Here is a 22,545-nt window from a genome sequence, read left to right as displayed (position 1 = left end):
ATGTTAAGATAAACTCTAAAAATGTACTATTATAGTAACATTTTTATTCAATATTTTTTCCAAGTTCTTTGATGTAATATCAACCACTGAGAAACCATTGGCAGAGCAAGACTGGTATCATGGTGCAATTCCAAGAATAGAAGCCCAGGAACTATTAAAACAGCAAGGAGACTTCTTGGTGCGAGAGAGCCACGGGAAACCTGGTGAATATGTCCTTTCTGTGTTTTCAGATGGACAACGGAGACACTTTATCATACAATATGCTGATGTACGTCTCTGATATAGTAGTAAATATTCAATTCAATGTTAGGAAGTTTATTATTTCAGCTAAACAATTTAGGATCTACATAATTTCCTATGACATTTGGCTTTAGCCTTTATATGAAATGTGAAATCTGTTGGGATATATTTTAATCAATGTGAAATCAAGGAAAAAGGTCATTTTAGGAATGAAAGATAAGTACGAAGTATGATTTTATTCTACATCTTTTATCCTTTGTTGAAAAGCCAAAATATTTCTGTAAATGTTTTGAAAACCAGAACTCATTATTGCTAATTTATGAATGTACGTTTATTTTTTTTTAAACCTATTTTCACAGTTGGTGCTTATTAGGCTACTTTTAATTCAGACTGTAAATTAATTTCCATTGAGTCTTCCTGAAAAATTGAAACTTTCATCTAGAAGAAAATAATCTGTGATGTTTTCTATATAGTTGGGAACTGAAGTCCCTGCTGCTGTTGAGATGCGTGTATTCTTTTTTAGCCTTGTGGACGTTGTTTTGTTCAGCAGAACATAAATGCTTGTGGATATAACATAGCATTTATGCTTCCAAGTAAAGACCAGAATTGATTCCCTTGTAGCTTTAACTTAGGGAAAACTGGTCATTTTAAATAGTACATTAATATGTATTTACTTTTACCCAATGGATTTCTTTCTATTTTTAATGCATTCCTTGTTTTTATTTGTATGTATTTTTCTTTATACTTTGCAGAATTTCAAATTCATTCAAAAGACGACATTGCTAGGCATAACGTTGCTCGAATTGCCTCTAGCTCTTGTCTCTGGCAATATAGGTACAATACACCAGCAAATCATTCTCCGTTTTGATTCAGTAACGCTGACAGAACATACTTCAGCGCGTTGCAATAGAATCTACTAAACTTCAGTCGAACCATACAGACAAATGCACAAATTTGCTACCTTAACTATGTTTGCACTGAGGGAATTTTCCCAGTCTAAATCCCCAGCTGATGCAGCGTAGCATACTGTTAGTGTGCAGCTGTATTTCTTTTTAATGAGAGGCAGTGATATTGTTCCAGCTTCTGTGAAGTTGGAAGGTTTCTGTATGATCACTGATTATGGACACTTGTCCAGCTGCAGTTTTTGTTAATTTTCACCTGGAATTTTCCTCTAGGCGTTAACTTTGACATGAAGTCAGCATTTATCTTATGTTGATTTTTATGACCTTAGCGTATTTTGGTGTATCGGAATGCTCAAAGAGAAAATAAGAGCAATAAAACTACCCGTAGCTATATACACACAACCTTGTAGGATGCTTGGTGCTGTGATGCTGACCCAGCAGAATTAAATGCATGTAATGTGCTTTATATGACTGAAATCATTTTGTGTAAATCATTGTAGCTGTCAAACTCCAGTGGGGTTTCAAAAAAATGCAGACTGGACTTTGAAGCCTGTTAAAATAGAGGGTGGGTTGTGTTTTGGTGGTGGTTGTTGTTTTTTATTATTATTACCCTGTATCTGTGATTTGATGCTTTTTAGTATCTCCCTTTCCAAGAAAAAATTGAAAAACCGTAAAAATCTTTATTCCTGTAATTTCATTATTTTCTCATAGGAATTTTATTTGAAATGTGAGACTGACACTGTTTAATATTGCACAGCTTAGATACTCCAAACATCCTCAGGTCACTAGATCTGTCTGCTCGTACATTTAGGAATAAAAAAAGCTTGTTAACTCTGAAAAACAGTTAATAAGTGGCGGGAATTTTGGGGTCATACGGCAAGAGGGACTGGATTCATGAAATTTTTGGTAGGGAAGTTTGCTGAGAGTGAAGTGTGAGAACTTCTTTTTTGCACTGGTATAAACAGTGTGGAATCAGCCCTCTGTGACTGGTGAAATTACTCTCTTCCGTCACTGACAAGTTTCGTCTCCAGTGATGCAAATTTTCTTCTGAATTAAAGACTGCAGAGTAGTGTATGACATATGCTTGTTTTAACAGTGGTCCTTTAATTGCCTAAGTATTTAATTGCAAGAGTTTTACAGGTATTTCTTAAGTGCTAATCTCAGTAAAAGTATTTGTATGATAAATCTGTTCATCCTTCAGCCTAAAGTGGTGAATTTCACTGCTGTCATTCAAGGCTGATCTGTTTTTCCCTGCTGCCCTTGGAGGCTATGCTATTTTCAAACTATTGTTTGTTAAGTGATCAGGTTATTTGAAAAGAATGTAGGCTAATATCACCAGCAAGCAAATCTGAGTCGGTATTTAACTAGTGAATGAAGTTAGGGAGATAAACCACAAAAGGTATTTAGGCTGTGAAAGCACTTCTATAATAGAGAACCAATAAGAAGATAAAAATAGGTGATATGACCAAGCTTCCTATACCGAAACAGATAACACGTTCCAGGAAGTTGATGCCTTTAGTCCTAATGAAGAGAAATTTGGCATGACACATTTAAAAAAGAAAAGGAAAAAAAAAAACTGAAGATGTCAGAAGGAAAAAGTCTGCATGCCAGTGATAGTGGTTTTCAGTGCCCAACTGAGTAAATGAACCTGACTCTCCATTTATACTTTGTGTTTGTTTGGTCAGTCTTATTTCTTCTGGCTGCTGTCAGTTCTGCTGGATGACTTAGGGCAGTTCCAGTCCTGTAATTGTACATATTGAGAATTTAAATAGGCACGGCAGCTTATCCTGTTTCCCAATCACTAGACTGCAGCGTAGAATTTAAGAGATTCAGGAGGATGAAATAAACACTTATTTACCATTTCCCCCCCGTCAAGTGTAAGGACAGGGATGAGCAATGAAGCTATTCTTTTTTTTTTTTTTTTTTAATTAGTACCTGAAAGCACATTTTTAATAAGAAAATGTTAAATGCTTCTGAAGAAAATACTAAGAGATCCCACAGTTTTGTTGCTATGATGCTGAATTAGGTATCTAAAATGAAATAAATTGCTAAAAAACATAGAAGGGAAAAAAAAGGCATTTTATCTTGCTCCACTTCTCCATAAGTTGTATGCATGACCTGCCTTTATTTTCAGCGTCGATACTGCTGTAGACTTTCTGGCATCTATTCCTTATAAAAGCCAGTTATGGGCCTTGCATCCATGCCAGGGTTTTGTTAATTTTTTCAAATGTTCTAAGTGCAGTAAGATCTGAGTAAAACAGTGTTTACTTACCTCTTGTTTATTCGAATATTGGTTGTTTGTTTTTTAGCTGTTTTATGTAATTTTTAGTTTTACGTACTTTGGAAGTTAATGTTGTTTTTTTTCTATTTCAAAATATTTTGTTTTCACTCTTTCAGTTTAAGTATCTCAAACTGTCCCACCTCTTGAATTGCAAGAGCTTTTTTTTTAATCTTTAAGAGTTTAAATCAATAGTTATTTCATTATGTTGCCTTAAATGAGAGAAGCAATAATGTTGCAAAATATTATCTTCCTGATCGCCATTCCATTTAATTCAGTAGAAGTCTTAGTAACTTGATTAAGACAGAGATTTAATTCTGTAAAAGCAAATTTTTCTTTGTTTAGTTATTCGTGATGAAAGCTTGGTAATGCTCTTTTGCAGTTTCTTCTTTGGAATTTTACAGAAAAAATTTCATTTTCCCTCCCCACAGAATCAGTACCGTTTTGAAGGAACGGGGTTTCCAACTATTCCTCAGCTCATAGACCATCATTACACAACAAAGCAAGTCATTACAAAGAAATCGGGTGTTGTTCTGCTGAATCCGGTTGTTAAGGTAATGCATACATTCCAAGTATTCTACTAAGCTGAAAGTATTCTGGGGTTTGTAATATTATTTTAAATAAATTCCTTGTGATACCAGATGGAAATACTAAGTAGTTTGTTGAATATGTGTATTTGCTATTAGGTCAATAATTTGAATACTGGAACTATCTCAGTTGCTGGCTTCTGAACAAAAGAGTATGTTTTTAAAGAGTATGTTTTTCTTGGTGTGTTTTTAGCATGAAAATTCTTGGAAGATTTTTCGTTCTTGTTCATTGTTTTGCGACTCTCCGTCCTTTTTCTGAACTTTTTCAGCCTGTTGTACTCTGCTCAGTTTATTCCTTCAAAATAACACCCTATCCTAATTTTTATAATACGTAATTGCCATCCTAAAAGAATTGCATTCAGAATCTCCCAAGGCATTCTTCTACTTTTTTTTTTTCTTTTCTCTGCTTTTGGGTTTCTCATTTGGACTCCACTGTTGACTAAGTCACTGAAACTTACTTCATTGTCCTTAAAGTTGTGATGAGGAAGTTTGCTGAAGGGAAAAGGAAATCTTTAAGTGGTAAAATGCTCATAAAGTTTGGAAGCATTATCACTACTTAGAGTTTCATCCCTATTTTATGTATCATGTATAAGGTAATGATATAGACATGGAAACAGGTACCATCCCACCAGCTTCATTGCAAATTTGGAATTCTTTTCAAAAAAAAAAAAAAAAAAAAAAAGAAAGTAAACTGCTTTACAGTGGCTTCCAGAACAGAAACCAAATGGGTTTGAAATATAAAAATATATCACAATTTAGAAAGTTTAGCAATCTCCTTGTATTCTTCCAGTATATTTGTGATTATTTTAAATAAATATTTATTATATATTTTTATTATTTTATTCTCAATGTGAAAATAATTGTATTTTGATATGAACCTTTTATCTTAAAGATAAGATTGTCATACTGCAAATGAAGTTTATGTCTATTTGTGAATTCCTTTTGTAATGATGTTTTTTTAAATATATAATGCTTTATCTGTTTTTTTTTTCTGGTTTTGAATAATGTACATATTACAACAGGGTTTAAGTGCTTCTCAGTGTATAAAAGCCTTTGAAAACAGATCTGTTTTAGCAAATGTAAAATGACAGTGTAGTATGACTACTACGTGCTCAACAGTTTTTCTTAGTTATGCTCTGTTAAGGTAGAACGGGCCTGGAAAACGTCATTTCTTCATTTTCTGTTGTTTACTTCAAATGTAGGGAGCTTTTATACTCTTGAAATTTTTGTGTCATTTTGATAACTTAAAAAAAAAAAAGTTAGACTCTCATTTATGCATAGTTTTACGCAACTATGCATACTCAAAGAATTTTTCTGGTACAGTCCCAAATCACTTTCCTGATCATTTCTCCATTACTGTACTTGATCTTTTGCCCTCTTAGGTGTAAATGCACATATGGGTTGTCTGAGATCCCTTGGGTATATCCAACAGAACCATACACAGATGTATGCTTTTGTACAGGGGGGCCTTTTCAGGTCTCAAACCAATGCTGCTGTTAATGCACCTAAACATATCATAATCTCCTTACAAACTAATTCAGGGCCGTTTTTAAAACAGATTTTTTGCTCTACTACTGTCACCATGTGCCAAGTCATTGTTCTGTTTTTCTGGTTTCAGGGGAAAAATAAAATAGGCCCACTCTCCTCTGAACTTGTTAATATGAGTTAGTTTTAGTAATAACTAAAACTAAAGCAAATTTTAGTACTAAGGATGGTGCTAGTCTTTTCTCTTAAAATCAGCTGGTAATTGCTTGCAATGGTAGTGGTCAAGCACTTTGCTCAGATTTTCCCGAATGCTTCAAATAATTGCCATCCATCCATAAAATTTCATCATACTGACTCTGTATTTGGTGATATGACTTCCTTTGTGCTGATGTGCTTCAGTCTTAATGTTCAAGAGTAATCCCTTTAAGGTTCATGAAGTTTTCAACTTTCATCCTGGTAGGATACATGAAATATTAGTATACCGTACCATACTGTTACTGAGGAAAGAGTACTAAAAAGAGTACTTGGTAACAGGAAACTTTATTAGATGTTGTGTTATATATGCATATCACGTGTGTTGTTTGTGTGCTTTCAAAAATGTGATCTGAGCATATGATAGCTACTCATACCATGTGTAAAGTAAAAACAAGGTATAATGCACTTAGTACTTTAGGGTCAATGTTTTGAATCTGGTAAGACAGTACTGAAAAATATGTTAGTTAAACAACTTTTAATTGTTTGAAAACAGTTATTTTAGAGTAGTTTTAACTATTTTAGAGCTTTACAACAATTTTTTTCTGCACTATGATTTTGTGATTTTTTTTTCTCCCATACGATCAAAATCAGTTATTGAAAAAGTACTTTACAATTAAGAAAATTAGTATTTTGAGCTTTCCTTTTTAATTTTTGTGGCTTTCATATATAGGGAAGTGGAGACATTTTAAGCATGCTTATTTTTAGCGATGATGTATACAGTCTGACACCTAGGGTTGGGAGTATTTTCTGCATTGTACTCTATTATCAGTGTCGTCTTTGATCATTTCCTTAAAATTCCTTTGACATCTGTAAAGGCTCCTTTTTCTCTCTTCCTGTTATAGCTGCAAAGCAGTCTTTGACGTTTCAAGCAGTCTTTTTATGCAAATTACTCTCCCTGTAATAACTTATTTAAAAGTGAAAGTTAAGTGTGACAAAGAACATCAGAGAAAAAAATTATGCTATGTAGTTTGCTTTTGCTTTTCTTTCTCTCTACAATCATTTATTCTCCTTTACCATATTAGCAAAATTAGCGTTCACCTTCTGTGACGTTGTCCTTGAAAGGAACACTCTTAATTGTGCCACAAAAGGCCTGTCCCACATCCCGTTTCATGTAGACCAAATCTGTCTGCTTAGAATATTAATGATATTGAAATAATAGAACTTAAATTAGAAAAGCCAAGGACATTAAAAAGATATCTGCAAGTGATTTTTTTTAATGGAAAAGCTTCTCATTTATATTTATTTATTATCTTTTAGAAATAATGTACTTTATATTCTTCAACTTATTATTGATGGAATTACTATTATGTAAAAGGCCTCAGAGTAACCTCAGTGCATACCCAAGGACTTTATTAATGGAAAAACTATACTAAACGTACTAGATATATCTTAATTTTCTAAAATTTTTGACTTCATAGTATGGAGTTCTTTAAATTTCCTGAAATACATTTCATACATTTAATAATAAGAAATCCATATCGTATGTATTTCAGTTTTACTACTAGTAAATAAAATCATCAAGGAAATCAGAAACAATGTTTTTATTTGGATGTATCGGCGTTACTGTTTTAGTTCAGATCAGAAATAAGCTTTTGAAACAAATCTCCTGACTATCACCGCTTAGGATGCTATGTTTCCATCACTGAGCAGTCACAAAGGATGCAAAACTTGGCTTTTTTCAGCTGAAGCAAAACAGGAAGATGCACGACTTCAGTCATCAGAACCAGGGGAGACTTCATCTGAGATACTGCCCTGCCCCACCAAATGTAGCCGTTCCTCATCACCAACTGCTTCACTCTGCAGATCTGCTGCTACCTCACTAGTTGCTAATGCAGATATAGCCTTTGTTTCCTCTGCAGCAAATGAAAAATTCTGAGGTTATGGATTTCTGAGGCTATGTATTTGCTGCTGGTAACTTTCATTTACAAGTTTGGATTTTTTTTTTTGTATGACAAAGAAGCTTATGAAATGACTTCAAACATTTTCTGCGCATGGGAATAAAACATAGAAATACAAAGAATGTTGATTAACCTGAGCAGAAGTGTTAAAAGATAATAAACTTGCACAGTTTGGTAGCAGTAATTCAAATATTGATGAATAAAAGTCTGCAAATGACATGAGAAGTCCATGTGGATCTGATAGTCAGCTGCAAGATAGGATATATTAATGAGTTACACCTATGAAAAGAAAATAAATTATGAAGAAATAAAAATTTAAATGAGAAGATGAAAGTGGTCAGATTCTTTTCAAGAAAGCGCCCTCATAAAGTTCTGACATAACCCTGATTTTTTTTCAGTTCCTGAACCATTTTGAGTTGTATTTTTATTTAGGATTCAGCCTAATTTAACTTTCAGATCACCTTTCAAAGTTTGAAAGCCTAAGCAATCTATCTGCTCCATTTGTCTGCTTCTTGTAGTACTGCAGAACTTGTATTTTCTCCTTTATCATATAGTTAGCCTACACTTAACTTTTGGTTAGCTTTCCATGGATATTTTTCTGATTTTTGTCTCCCCTTGGTGCTGGTTGGTTTTGCAGGTATTCTGTTTTGTTTCATTTTATTTTTAAAAACAAGTTAAGATCCCATGTTGCAGAGAACATGCGTGCTCATGGTGCAGGTAATGCACCTTTATCAGCGTTGAGTCTTGTCAGGCCAGCAACGCTGAATTGATGGAATTCAGGGCAAGCCTGAATTCAGGTCCTACTTCTGGGCAAGCCTTCTTAGGCATGCTGAGAAATAGAGGAGAGAGGCAAGGAAACATCATTCAGATAGGAGTTCTCATCTTGTGACAGGAAAGAATTAAGCTGATGAGGAGGGAAACAATTGCATTAATGGGTCCTGCCTGTTCAGAAGATCAGCTTGTATCCATTTGTCCTGAGGACAGTTCTCTAGGGGCAGGGATCACCGCTGGAAGGAAGAAGCAGGCTATAATAGGGAACTCAGTTGTCAGAATTTTAAGTAGGCTAGGTTTGTAGCATCCAAAGAGGATCACGCTGCAAATTACATGCATGGTACCCACGCATCTGGACAGCCTCATAGAAATGCTGAGGAGGACCTGTTGGTCATAGTCAGTGTGGGCTGATTTTTGACCCCAAACTGTATTTCTTATGACCATGATAAAAGTCAGATATATATGCCTTTGAATGTTAAAATATGTCTCTTATTTTCTTTACGGAAATTAAATACACAATGAGAGGTGAAAAATTAAAGTACATAAAAGATAAACTGATAGCAAATCATCATATTGATTGCATGAACATGATTTGAATGCAACTATCTTTTGCCACTCATTTACTTTTCAGTTTCATTATGGTCATGCAGGGGACCTATTATTCTTATGCTAAGGAAATGGGCAATATTTTTTAATATGGTAGCCAAATTTAGGCAGGCTTTGAATGTTCATATGAACAAGGAGAGAGACACATCACTGTGTGGGCTGCGAACTGAACAAAAGGAGTTATCCTGAACGCAATTGAAAATAACAAATTAGATATGTTTTGACAGTTTTCCCAAAACAATTTGAAAGTGGAAAAAATAAGCTAAGTTTATGAAGTAGGAGATGGAATATGGACATTTTTACTAAAAAATAAAATTAATATGTGGTTAAGAGGGGAAAAAAGTATTAAAGGCAAGATTTTGGAGTAAGAGGTTTTTTGGAGAAAACTCTTAATTGGGAGAATAAGCTACTTCAACTAAAGCATCCTGCAGCAAGCAGCATTTGGATTTACCAGATTTTATTTATAACCTTCTGTATATACATGTGACGATCAAAGGCCTGCCTGCGTTATGAAGTTCTGTAGTTTTTGTGGATATAAGTCAGACGCTTGGGGAATACCGGTAAAAAGTGGGTCTTTGCACTGGAGGAGTTGCATTGTCTTCATCACAAGCTGTATTATCAGAACCTTAAATACAGCACAGTAGTAAAATTTGATTAGGATAGGGTATGTTTACAACAGTAAAATTCCTTTTGTGCTGAAGTAACATCTTGATTTTTTTTTTTTAATGGATTCTTACTCCTTCCCAAGATTTGATGTTCCAGTATTCTGTAATAATTATCTTTTATCAAATTATAGTTGCAAACTTCATTTATTTCATGTAGGCTTCTAATTATGTTCTTCTTAGTTTTTATTTTTACTAGTACAGTCAATGTGACATATACTACAAATAATAATTTCGTTGATTCTGGCTGACAGATATGAAAAATTACTCAAATGCAGACTCTTAGGCTCACTCAACAAATGCAGCAGAGATTAAGAGTAAGCATTTGAGTCTTTTAGATATCTTTGTAGAGTTACAGTTCTGCATTATGAGTTACTGTGAAGTAGCTTTTGATTTGTATTCTCTTGTCCCTGAAAATTTTTAGCTCCGCTAGTTGCAGTGGAATAAGATGTTAAAAAGAAGTGGGGATGATGAAAAGAAGAACCAGGATGTGTGGACCTCTCTTGGCTATCAGTGACCTGGAATTCAAAACTATTGTAGATTTTAAAGCAGTCATGAGACTGACAATCACTTTTTTCAAGAATGATACTGTAGCAAAATTCTATAAAGCTATAAATCCTATAAAGCTTTTTTCCCCTTCTCTACAAAAGTTGTCTCCATGCATGTTTAAGCACAGGTGACTTGAAGCATATAGTCTACCCAAACCACGTTGTGCAAAATAACTATCTTGGAATAAAGAAGGGAAGTTATTCCTTACTGTTTCAAACCAACGTTTTATTTAGAGGCTCAAAGGGATGGCCAGGAAATGTTTTGCTTTCTAATCATGAAGACATGATTAACATGGAGGGATTCTTTCTATGGATCAGCTGAAGACATGAAATCTAGGCTTTTTGCTTTGTGTGTGACCAGAAGATACTAGGGAAAAATTGATCTAACACAGGCTTGTTGGCAGAGGCTGTAGTAAAGAGTAAAATAAATTTTTGATTCCTCTGTCTTTTCAGGCTATTTTGTTACTAAGTTTTTGCTTTCCTGACATAGTGATGGCTTCGTCTTTGTATTTGATATTGCATAAGTACTTATTAAAAGAAAAAATCTTGTTTAATTTAGCTACAGTTTTTAGATGCAGATTGTTTGGAATATTTTTATTTTGTTGTTGTTGTTCTTAATCAGGAACGTTGTTTGATACAAATTTTATCAATAAGTAAATATTTATATTCAGCTAATTTACCATATGTCTAATACAAAAATGTGCCAGATGCTTTAGCGATGTGTCATTGTTATGTTTCTACTTGGGCAGAGAACAGTGCTGAACAGTTGTTTTCTCTGTCATTAGAGCTATTAAAATCTGCTTTTTATATTAAATTAATGCTTTGGCTGACATTTTAAAGCCTTTAATACCAAAACTGTCTAATTCTTACTACATGCATAAACGTGTTTGTAGATTAGTTTGTGTGGAGCTTCATGGAATTGCTGCAACCCATGTATTTGTTGCCAGATGGCTCATTTAGAATTTATAGTGTTTTACCACCAATGTATCTTCACAGATTCTCTCAGAAGTACCTGAGATTTATACTAGTATATATTGAAAAAATAAGATAAGGGCTTGGAGGCTAAAAATGATAGATGCAAATTTCACCAGCAGATCCGGTATCCATATCACTAACAGAGTGTTGTATTTAGATTAAGCATGTTTCTTCTCAGGAAGGCCATGCTAACATAAAAAAGATCCTGCACTGTTTTGGAGCCAGCATGTGTGTTCTTATGGAATGGTCTTCCTGTAGGAGGGTTGCATATGGTTCTTGGATTCCCATCAAAGTCCTTTCGAAGAAACTTGTATGGAAGGTGATGGCATCATAGCACACACTCTTGCTGCATAGGAGGTAATTAGAGAACAGATGACTGTTTTTTGTGTAGGTGCAAACTTTGGTGTACCTACACCTTCTTCGACAAGGAAGGCTAAGGCCCAGTTGGAATTAAATCTGGCAAGGGATGTCAAGGACAACAAGAAGGCCTTCTTCAAATACATCCATAGCAAAAGGAAGCCTTAGGGAAAATGTGGGCCCACTGCTGAATGGGGCGGGTGCCCTGGTAACAAAGGATACAGAGAAGGCAGAGTTGTTGAATGCTGCCTTTGCTTCAGTCTTCACTGCTAAGGCCAGTCCTGAGGAATTCCAGACCTTGGAGACAAGAGAGGAAGTCTGGAGAAAGGAAGACTCTCCCTTGGTTGAGGAGGATCAGGTTAGAGATCTTTTGTCCAAACTTGACATCCATAAATCCATGGGCCCCGATGGGGTGCACCCACGAGTGCTGAGGGAGCTGGAGGATGTTATCGCTAGGCCACTCTCCATCATCTTTGAAAGGTCCTGGAGAACAGGAGAGGTGCCTGAGGCCTGGACGAAAGCCAGTGTCACCCCAGTCTTCCAAAAGGGCAAGAAGGAGGAGCCAGGGAACTCCAGGCCTGTCAGCCTCACCTCCATCCCTGGAAAGGTGATGGAACAGCTCCTCCTGGAGGTCCTCACTAAGCATGTGGAGGACAAGAAGGTGATCAGGAGTAGTCAGCATGGATTCAGCAAAGGGAAATCCTGCTTGACCAACCTGATAGCCTTCTCTGATGGAATGACTGGCTGGACAGATGAGGGGAGAGCAGTGGATGTTGTCTACCTGGACTTGAGCAAGGCTTTTGACGCTGTCTCCCATCACATCCTCGTAGGTAAGCTCAGGAAGTGTGGGCTAGACGAGTGGACGGTGAGGTGGCTTGAGAACTGGCTGGCTGGCCGAGCTCTGAGGGTTGTGGTGAATGGCGCAGAGTCAAGTTGGAGGCCTGTAGCTCGGCGGTGTCCCCCAGGGGTCAGTCCTGGGTCCAGTCTTGTTCAATGTATTCATCGATGACCTGGAGGAAGGGACAGAGTGCACCCTCAGCAAGTTTGCTGATGATACTAAACTGGGGGGAGAGGCTAACACACCAGAAGGCTGTGCTGCCCTTCAGAGGGACGTGGACAGGCTGGAGAGTTGGGCGGAGAGGAACCTCATGAAGTTCAACAAAGGCAAGTGCAGGATCCGGCACCTAGGGAGGAATAATCCCATGCACCAGTGCAGGCTGGGGGTTGACCTGCTGGAAAGTAGCTCTGCCGAGAAGGACCTGGGAGTGCTGGTGGACAACAAGTTAAGCATGAGTCAGCAGTGTGGCCTTGTGGCCAAGAAGGCCAATGGTGTCCTGGGGTGCATTAGGCGGAGTGTTGCCAGCAGGTGGAGGGAGGTGATCCTGCCCCTCTCCTCAGCCCTGGTGAGGCCTCACCTGGAGTGCTGTGTCCAGTTCTGGGCTCCCCAGTACAAGAGAGACATGGCACTCCTGGAGAGAGTCCAGCGGAGGGCTACCAAGATGGTTAGAGGGCTGGAGCACCTCTCCTATGAAGAAAGGCTGCGAGAGCTGGGCCTGTTGAGCCTGGAGACGAGAAGATTGAGAGGGGATCTCATCAACGTGTACAAGTATCTGAAGGGGGGGTGTTGAGAGGATGAGGCCAGCCTCTTCTCCGTGGTGCCCAGCGACAGGACAAGAGGCAATGGGCAGAAACTGAACCACAGGAAGTTCCACCTGAACCTGAGAAAAAACTTCTTTCCTGTGAGGGTGACGGAGCACTGGAACAGGTTGCCCAGAGAGGTGGTGGAGTCTCCTTCGCTGGAGATATTCAAAAGCCGTCTGGATGTGATCCTGGGAAATGCGCTCTAGGTGACCCTGCTTGAGCAGGGAGGTTGGACTAGATGATCTCCAGAGGTCCCTTCCAACCTAAACCGTTCTGTGATTCTGTGGAGTTACTGGCCAGGATATAGTGGCCTTTGGTTTGTCATGAACTTCTCTGGACATAAGCTGTCTTCCATATTCACATACATGAGAGAGAATATCAGGAATATGTAGTTTTTGCTTTGTGTGTGTGTAGAAGGGTGACAGACTTAAGACTTGTTTATTTTTAAGCATGGTAAAGAATATTACTGCTGAATAAAATTTAATATACAGAACGCCAAGAATGAACACCGCTAAGGCTTACTAATAAAATGAATGCTATGACAATCAAAATATGTTTAGGAGCGTACAGATTGCCTGTGAAGATTAGAAGGGATGTTTTCTCCATATCCCCCATTTAAATCCATTACTTCGATCCGTAATGGGTAGTCTAATGTTAACATTTAGGTATAGGTTTTGAGTGAAAGTCGGTCAAGTTGGAGCTGGGTGTCAAAGTGAAGGAGTGATTTCTGTTATTAACCATTCCAGAATTAGGGCATGGAATGGCCTTGTGTAACTGTGGAGAACTTCACAATGAAAATAATTGATTCTGTACTGATGTATTACAGCAGTAATTATATCTTCATTTTAATAGTCCATTTAGTTTGGAGCTTTATTTTTCAAAAGGGCTTTAAAAGCATAGTGACTCTTCTGTGTGTATGTGTATATGTGTGTTTTATGTTATTTGTATATTTATTCACTTATTAAGAAAAGCCAGTTGTCTCATGTGGGTTGAAAGGCAGACTCTGCACTGAAGGAGTAGAAGTTAAACTCTAGAGATATGAGTTACGTGTGAACCTCTAGCACATATTGCACTTTGGCATAAGGCAGGTCATTTTTGGTAGAAGGGTCACTGGAACTGGATTCCTACCTACAATGCATTTAAATAGGTGGAACAAGGTTTAAGTCATGAATGTACATAAAATTCTTTAGGAATCCTCTAGTAGAAAGCTCTAGACGTGCAGTTTATCGTTATCACAATTTTTCTGAGTATGGTATGTAAATGCTAGAATGTGCATATGTTAATATAGATTTAACTGTCTGTTTTTAAGGTACAGTCTTAGTAACTTTTGACTTTCAAAATTTGTTGTATCTGATCCTAAGAGAAATTATTTACCAGAAACTGGGGCTCTTCATTGTTTTATTGTGTTTCAATGCGTTTCATTGTATCTCAACAAGTTCCTCAAATGGGTTTGCAGGGGACTTCTTTGTCCTAGCCTTCTGCACGTAGTGGGTGTGCTTCTGACCGTCTCCATGTTCTTTGCTTGGGGAGTAGCGCGCACATATACTTCCCTCTCTTCAGTGCTCTTTCCCAATCTTTGTCTGCTAGAGTTTCCAATTCAGGAGAAAGTAAGCTGGAAGTAGCGTATGTATGAGGATGGCACAGTCATAAAAATTCTACTGGTAAAAGTGATTATTCGTATAGTGATTATTTGTATACTCATTAGAATCTGAGTGATTTCAGAGTGGTTCTGTGGGAAATAGCTCTTGGCTTCCTAAATAAATAGCCACTGTTAATTAAACAAAACAAGCTCTTCCATAAGTATCTGCATTGGTATAGCGCTTGTTAAAGATGCGTGTGGATCTCCAGAGCTATCTTGGAGTTGCCAAAAATATGGTTACTCTTTAAGAATTGCTTGCAGTCTAATACACTTGACTTTCCTGGCAGTTCATCACAGAGATAACACGCTACATGATCAATCCACATCAGAATTAAATCCACTGATACTTCAGCTGTGCAGGAGCAAAGGATGCACTGAGAAGCAGCTACTCATGGACAAGAGTAGAGCTGTTCTTGCGTAAAATAGGTGTTTCAAGTGAATGTAGCAGTGCTTGAATTCTCAAGAAGCTGAGTCTGTACGAGAGAAGTATTTAAATTAAGATGCAATTCATTGACCAGATGAGATAGGACTTCAGGATAACCTTGCAAGAAGGGCATATATAGTGAAATAAAATACAATATGAAGGGGCAGTGCATGGATCTCATCCTCAGTGCATGGTGAAGTAACCACTATTGAGAGTTCTGTCCTTTTGGACAGCTGATCTCCTAAAAGAGTTGCCACAGTGTAATGTGTCCACAGTGAGTAAGTATTAAGTTCAAGTCCCATTGAAGGGCTGGATATCTGTGAGGGTGAGGCGCTTGTGGAATTTGAAGCACTGCTGTATAAGAAAAGACAGGTTGCCCCTGCATGGGATGATGGTGAAAAGAAAAAGCAGTAAGCGTACCATAAAAGAGCTGATACAGCAAATTGCTGCACTTCTGATTAGTCTACTACTTGGAAGCTAATAACTTAATAACTTGGCTTTAGTAGTTAGAATGAAAGCCTCATAAAAAGAAAGCTTATTATTTATGGTTCCAAGTTGAAAACTTTCTCCACTCACCTGGGAAAATTTGTCCAGTTTAGTATTTCCTGCTACTGATGACAATGTCTTTTACAGGAAAATGCGTGCATAAACATGAAGGAAAAAAGGAAGTTAATCACAATTCTTAGTGAAGTTAGTGGGAGCCACATGTGATAAGCATTTTTTTTATGATGACTGGAAGCGTCCAGCTTTGTTTAGCATTCAGCAAGTATTTGGCTGTAAAGCACTCATGGAAGAAAATTGCTCATGCATCTTGGAGATATTCAGAGTGAGGAAAGCGTTAGAAAACTTACTGACCACAGTGACATTTGTTTGACAAGGAACAGAATAGCGAAGTTAAAAGGAGAAGATAGATAACAGTTTTGATTTGGCTGTCTTCATTAATGAACTCAGAGGTCAGTCTAGCCAGGTGTCTTGTATCCAGAAGGTGACTACAAGTGTATGCCTAGTGAAGAATATAATTATGGGGAATGTATATACATCGTAACTTCCTTGGCCGTAGGAATTTCCAGCCATCCAAGGCTCAGGGATTTCCTGAGCTGGAGAGAATTCTCTGTATTTGGAAACCTGCTGCCGATTTCTTTTCTACAGATGAATGAAGTGAAAAGAGGTGATTACTTTTAAGTTGGAATGTTTTACAGAATGGCCAGCAGGATGATATGTGCATTTACAGTGCCTTTAAAGTAACAAAAGCAAGGTCAATAGGAAAAATGGCAAAGAGAGATGTTTCACCCTTATCTCACTATGTTCAGGTTTTAAATTAAAAAGTATGAGTAATAAATATGTTTACTTAATTTTAGGCTCACGAATTCAAAAAGAGCTCAGAAACATTGAGGTGGACCAGCGTAATTATTTCTTAGACTTCTGTATTTTAGAAAAAGATAGAAAAAATGCAGTAAGATTCAACAAACAATAGATTGCCATAGACCATATGGGAAAATTTTGTCAGGCTAAATTCAGTTATATAGGAGAAAAAAATACACATTTGCTGAGTACAGCATTCAGAAGAATGTGTGAGTGTATGATAATAGAAGCTGCTAGTATTTAACAGGGCCACTTGGTGGGTCTGTACCACTTTTCTTTGTGTGTCCTTTATTAGCTGGCTTTTTTCTGCTATCAGAAATTTCCCAGCCCTTTTGTTATCCTGAATAAGAAATTAATGATATGTTAGAAGCTAGCAATATCTTGTTAAAGAACAATGTGGAAGGATGTGTCTGATGTAAGAAATTAATGCAATGCTTCATTTAAACTATTGCTGTTTCTGTAATGTTGCATGACTTGTGCCGTGTGACTTCGGAGCCCTCATCTCTCTGGCTTGGAAGGCAGGCAGTTTACTGGTATTCACACCAAAAAAAAAATGACTTAAGGCTGCAACTTCATGTTGCAGCTGAGTCAAATGAACAGCTTACTGCTGCCAAAAAGGTGTTTGGGGGGATCTTGCTCCCTTTTTCTTTCTGTATGGCTTTGCCTTTCTTCTGGTCCTTTCCAGTCACATATTAAGCTAGTTCAACTGTTTATTTGGGGCTTTGCCAGGTTAGTTCTTTCCCATTTTAGTGATCTTAACATGTGATCTGAAGATTATAATAGCTGGTGCAAGATGAGCATATGTGGCTGGGAAGAGGTAGGATGCGAGATCTTACCCTTTGGATTTCAAAAAATTAATTTATCACAAGTTGTAATGTGAAATTGCAGCTCTTTCGCAGGTATTGCCTACTAACCACTACAATTTTCGGATGATTTTGGAAGGACTGTTGGTTAAATAAGGGAACAGCCTTGCGGGGAGTATAGCTTATCATGTGGATATTGCAAAAACAGTGAGTTAAGTGTTTTATCTCAAAGAAAAGAAGCCATCTAAGCAGAAACAGACAGCCGGTTTGAAGCTAAGTCAAGAAGGGACCAAACATGTGGCTACCAAGTCTCTTAAGTAGTTCAAAGGGGCTCTCTTGGTCATTTTTATATAAATCTGTAGTCTCTGAAGCCCAGCTGTACATACCTGTTCATTTACCCTCCTTAGCTTTGGGATTGGTAGAAATACGTGTCTTTATCTGAAAATATTTTAGCCTATTTTAACAATTTGAGTGTTTTTCTGCTTGTATGAATAATCTTACTGAGCTTTCACTTTCCTCTCTCTTTAATTCATTAAACTATTAAATATAGTTAACTATTTAAATAAACTATTAATATAGCTAACTATTTAAATGTAAATCTGTACCTATTCACAAAGTTTCATTTTGCTTTGAACCTACAGAAGACTGGAGCTCTTTTGGATGGCATATCTAATAAAGGACAGTTTATGTATTTGAATCACACATTAGCCCAAATATGCAGAGTACTTCAGTTTAAAAGCTGAAGTTACTATATTCACTAGGAAGTGAGTGAGAAAATACACAGTGAGTGGTCAGAGGACCCTTGTTAGATGTTATAAATTTATTTGATGTGTTTGAAATATGATGATTTCAACTCCTACTTTATCCTCCTTTTCCTGTGTTTAAGGATTTCACATTCTGTACCTATTTCTTAGGTGGACAACCATCATTAGTATGGTGATAGTGTTTCTTCTCAGTCTTTTTTTTTTTTTTTTTCCTTTCAAAACAGTTCTTTCTTTTTCAGGATCTTCCTAGTCATTGGACTAAAATAAGAGAGTATAAACTTAAGGAAATACTGCATGTCCTTCCAAAAAAGTGAAGAAATTTGGTTTTGTATATTGACTTTTGCAGTCTATTGATCTTAGAGAAAATAATCCCGGAAGAGCTGTGCAGTTAATCTGAAGTCACTTCTGCTATTTATATGCTGCATAGTAGCTTTTTCAGATCTCAGCTGTATCCTCTATCCGTGAGCTGTATCCTCACGGCTTATGATCATGTACTGTGATCGTGCACTTTGGTATAAGAAAAAGGTTGAAGTTCACAGGGTTTTCTGTGGAACAATAGCTAAGTCGGACAAAATAGGTTTACCTACCTGGAAAATGTACTGTCTGAACTATTATTCTCTTTTATGTCTCACATTGAGTTTCATCAGTGAATTAGAAGTTGGCTTAATTCAGTGCTGATAATAATGCAGAACGACATCTACAACAATTTCTACAGCTCATGAATTCTGAAACAATTTTAAAGAAGTTGTCAGTGGGGTTGTTTAAAAATCCTCTCATAAAGCACACTTGTTATGAAAAATCTTTTCCACTAGCTACCTTTATTTTTGCACTTAATCTGAAGGACTTTAAATACATAGTTTATGATTCATGAAATTCATACATGCATTAGATCTACTGGCAGAGATGATGTCAAAAATAGAACTTCTCTAACAAGATCATTTCTCATTTCCACAAAGATAGACCAGTGTCAACAGGTACACAATCATTATTTGGCTTAATTTTTTCTCTGCTTCAGCAAGTTTTGAAAAATGATATTTGGATACCCACTTCTGATGAAAAATGATCTGTGATGGTGATTCTCTTAGCCATAAAAAGGAATTTCACTCTAATTATCTTTAACGCTGAAAATGAAAGATTAACTTTCTTTTCTTGTCGTTGTGCAAAAATTGCTCTTAGCTGCAGTAATTCATACAATTGATATTTTCAATTTCAGAGGGAGAAAGGAGAGCAAATGCTGCTTCTCAAATTATTTTCCTGAACACACTTTTTTTCTACTTACAGCGTGAAGAAACATATGAATACAGCGCGTGCACATTTACCATACCTGAGGTGCTGATAGAAGGGCTTACTCCTCTATTTCCTTCTTTCTTTCTTTCTTTCTTTCTTTCTTTCTTTCTTTTTTTTTTTTTTTTGGAGTAATGTTAATGAAAAAGTAATTGTAGGGGGAGACATTTAGGCTCCATGCTGAGTTAAGACAGATTATTAGGTTGGTGAGTCTCATCTTTTCAATTTTCTTGAAGCAATTTCTTTTGTTGAATTTTTCAAAACACCACAATGATTCATTCTAGCTGATGCTTTATTTTTTGTAAGTCTGCTAAAGTTCCCCCATTTTTAGAGGTTTTTAGCCTTTTGTATTTTGATTAAGTCCACTTGTAAGATGAAAAGCCGTGGCAGAATTTCCTATGGATCCTGTTCTCATCAGTATGAGAGTGTTTCACAGTATGATTTTTATGTGATCTGAACTAGCTAGGGAAAATAGTTTTACAGATAATGTGAGCTACGTAAATAGCAGCAATGATAAAATAGAAGTATTTTTATTTATTCATACTGTAATAGAATCTGATCATGGTTTGCTCCTTCTTTCAGTAGAACTCTTAAAAATCTTGCTTTGGAGTCTGTTAGATAAGAATGTGGTTTGTGTCTGATGGTACTCTGAAAAGGAGTACAAGCACACATGACTCTCTCTCTCTCTCTATCTCTCTCTCTCTCCCTCCCTTTTTCTTTCCTGCTAAAAAAATTGCTAAGATTTTAAAAACTCAGTGCTTAAGCAGAGGCTCATAAATTCATACTTAATTCCCAAAATGTCTGTTTTTTGAAATACTTAGTACTTAATTGCCTCACTGCTGGCTGTTAATTTGAAAAAGTACCATGTTAGTCTCCTTTATGATTGAAATTGTTACTGAAAATTAAAAAAAAATAGTGCTAGGGGAATCTGAGCACTAAGTATTCATTCTGGGTTATGTTTTCAATTTTACTACGAGCTGTTATAATTTACTGCAACTAATTTGTAGACCTTCTTCCTGGCATAATAATGTCTGGCTTTTTGATGTGTTTTCTGCTAATGAAAGGAGATAGGCAACAGGAAAGCTGCACCTCAGACTTCAGCTTACCTGTTAGGAAGAAATTCAGAGTAAAAGGGATAACATTTCAGTCTTTCAGAGCAAAAAAAGAAAAATTAGCTTGCATCTTTCGCAGAGACTATCAGCTGCTCTTACTGTAGCTTCAGTGGTGTTACACACAATTCTAATAGCTGTGTTTCTACTAAAGAAACTAACGATGTATAATTCCGTTTTGCTCATTCAAGACAAGGATACTGACCATGATCTCTGTCCAGACTCTTTTCAAATTCAGGATATTTTGTTTTACAAATAAAATGAGAATGTTCTGATTGTTTTTGAAATATTCTTTTTCACAACTGAAGATTTTATTTTTTAAATTATCAATAGATATTCTCCAAGTTGCAGTTAACTCTTGAAATAACTCCTCTGTGAAAATACTTATCTTTGAAATCAAAACAAACTTTCTTGATAGCCTCAAAACGTCTGGGAGTATATTTGCTTGTATGTTGGTTATGTAAACCTTCAGTATAATATGGAAAGAGGCTGTTAGCTGGTACCTGAACAGCTGGGAAGGGTAGCAGTATCAAGGCTGACCATAGTTCTCCACTCTGCAAATTGCCTAGTTGACAACCTGTTTCTCAGTTTTTGGCCATTTGTTGATCTAGGAATATCTTCAAAGGTTAAATACAGTGATAAGACTCCAAATGCACAGAATCACACACACCAATGGTTGAGGTTGGAATGGACCTCTGGAGGAGATCACCTAGTCCAACCACCTTGCTCAAGCAGGGTCACCTACAGCACGTCGCCCAAGACCCTCTCCAGACAGCTTCTGAATGTCTCCAGGGAAGGAGACTCCACAACCTCCTTGGGCACAACCTGTTCCAATGCTCTGTTGCCCTCACAGTAACGAACCCCTTATGTTCAGACGGAACTGCCTGTGTTTCAGTTAGTGCCCGTTGCCTCTCGTCCTGTCACTGGGCACCACCGAGAAGAGCCTGGCCCCATCCTCTTGACACCCTCCCTTCAGATACTTGCACACGTTGATCAGATTTTCCCTCCCCCGCCCCCCCCCCCCCCCATCTTCTCTTCTCCAGGCTGAAGAGGCCCAGCTCTCTCAGCTGTTCCTCATGAGGGAGATGCTCCAGTCCCTTCATCATCTTAGTAGCCCTCGGCTGGACTCACTGCAGGAGCCCCACGTCTCTGTTGTAAAGGGGAGCCCAGAACTGGACCCAGTACTCCAGAGGGGGCCTCCCCAGGGCTGAGTAGAAGGGCAAGATCACCTCCCTCGACCTGCTGGCAGCGCTCTTCACGATGCGGCCCAGGATACCATTGGCCATCTTGGCCCCAAGGGCCCAGTGCTGGCTCATGGTCAACCTGTTGTCCCCCAGGACTCCCAGGTCCTTCTCCACAGAGCTGCTCTCCAGCAGGTCAGCGCCCCAGCCTGTACTGGTGCAGGGGGTTATTGTTCCCTAGGTGCAGGACTCCGCACTTGCCTTTATTGAGCTTCATGAGGTTTCCCTCTGCCCATCTCCCCAGCCTGTCAAGATCCTTCTGAATGACAGCACAGCCCTCAGGTGTCTCAGCCAGTCCTCCCAGTTCCATGTCATCAGCAAACTGGCTGAGGGTGCACTCTCCCCCTTCATCCAGGTCACTGATGAGTACACGTAACTAGTAAATAGCCAACTCAGCGTCAGGGTCCTGAGCGCATCCCCCTGGAAGCGGTTTGACTCTCCGGGCCGAGGACCACAGCAGGCCTAGTGCAGCTGGGACTGCCCCCTGCCCACTGGTGACCTGGGAGCAAGGCTCCTGGCAGTGTTGTGGGAAGGCCACAGCCAGGGCTGCCCTCTCCTGTGGGAGCTGCTCCTGCTGAGCCACTAGTGATCTGAGTCTGAGCTCCAGCTCCTGCTGCGTCGCAGCTGTGGGCTCTGTTGATCTGGACTCAGTCGTGGAATTGCAGGCAGACAGCCTGGCCTGACCCAGCCCTGCCTTGTCACCACGGACCTGCC

General features: G+C 38.0%; 1 protein-coding gene across 6 annotated transcripts in view; it reads left to right on the top strand.

The window, feature by feature from the left end:
- The window catches only part of LOC104140171 (tyrosine-protein kinase Fer), a 179,602-nt gene that overhangs the window by 81,188 nt on the left and 75,869 nt on the right, over positions 1–22,545 (top strand). For all 6 annotated transcript variants that reach the window (XM_068924629.1, XM_068924631.1, XM_068924630.1 and 3 more), the window contains 2 exons: positions 65–268; positions 3,852–3,974. In XM_068924629.1, the coding sequence (XP_068780730.1) occupies positions 65–268; positions 3,852–3,974 (327 nt within the window). The remainder of the gene's footprint in view (positions 1–64; positions 269–3,851; positions 3,975–22,545) is intronic.

This window comes from Struthio camelus, chromosome W (genome assembly GCF_040807025.1).
Source record: "Struthio camelus isolate bStrCam1 chromosome W, bStrCam1.hap1, whole genome shotgun sequence".
In the NCBI taxonomy this organism is placed as follows: domain Eukaryota; kingdom Metazoa; phylum Chordata; class Aves; order Struthioniformes; family Struthionidae; genus Struthio; species Struthio camelus.
Note: the sequence above shows the minus strand (reverse complement) of the source record. Positions and strands in the feature narration are given on the sequence as shown.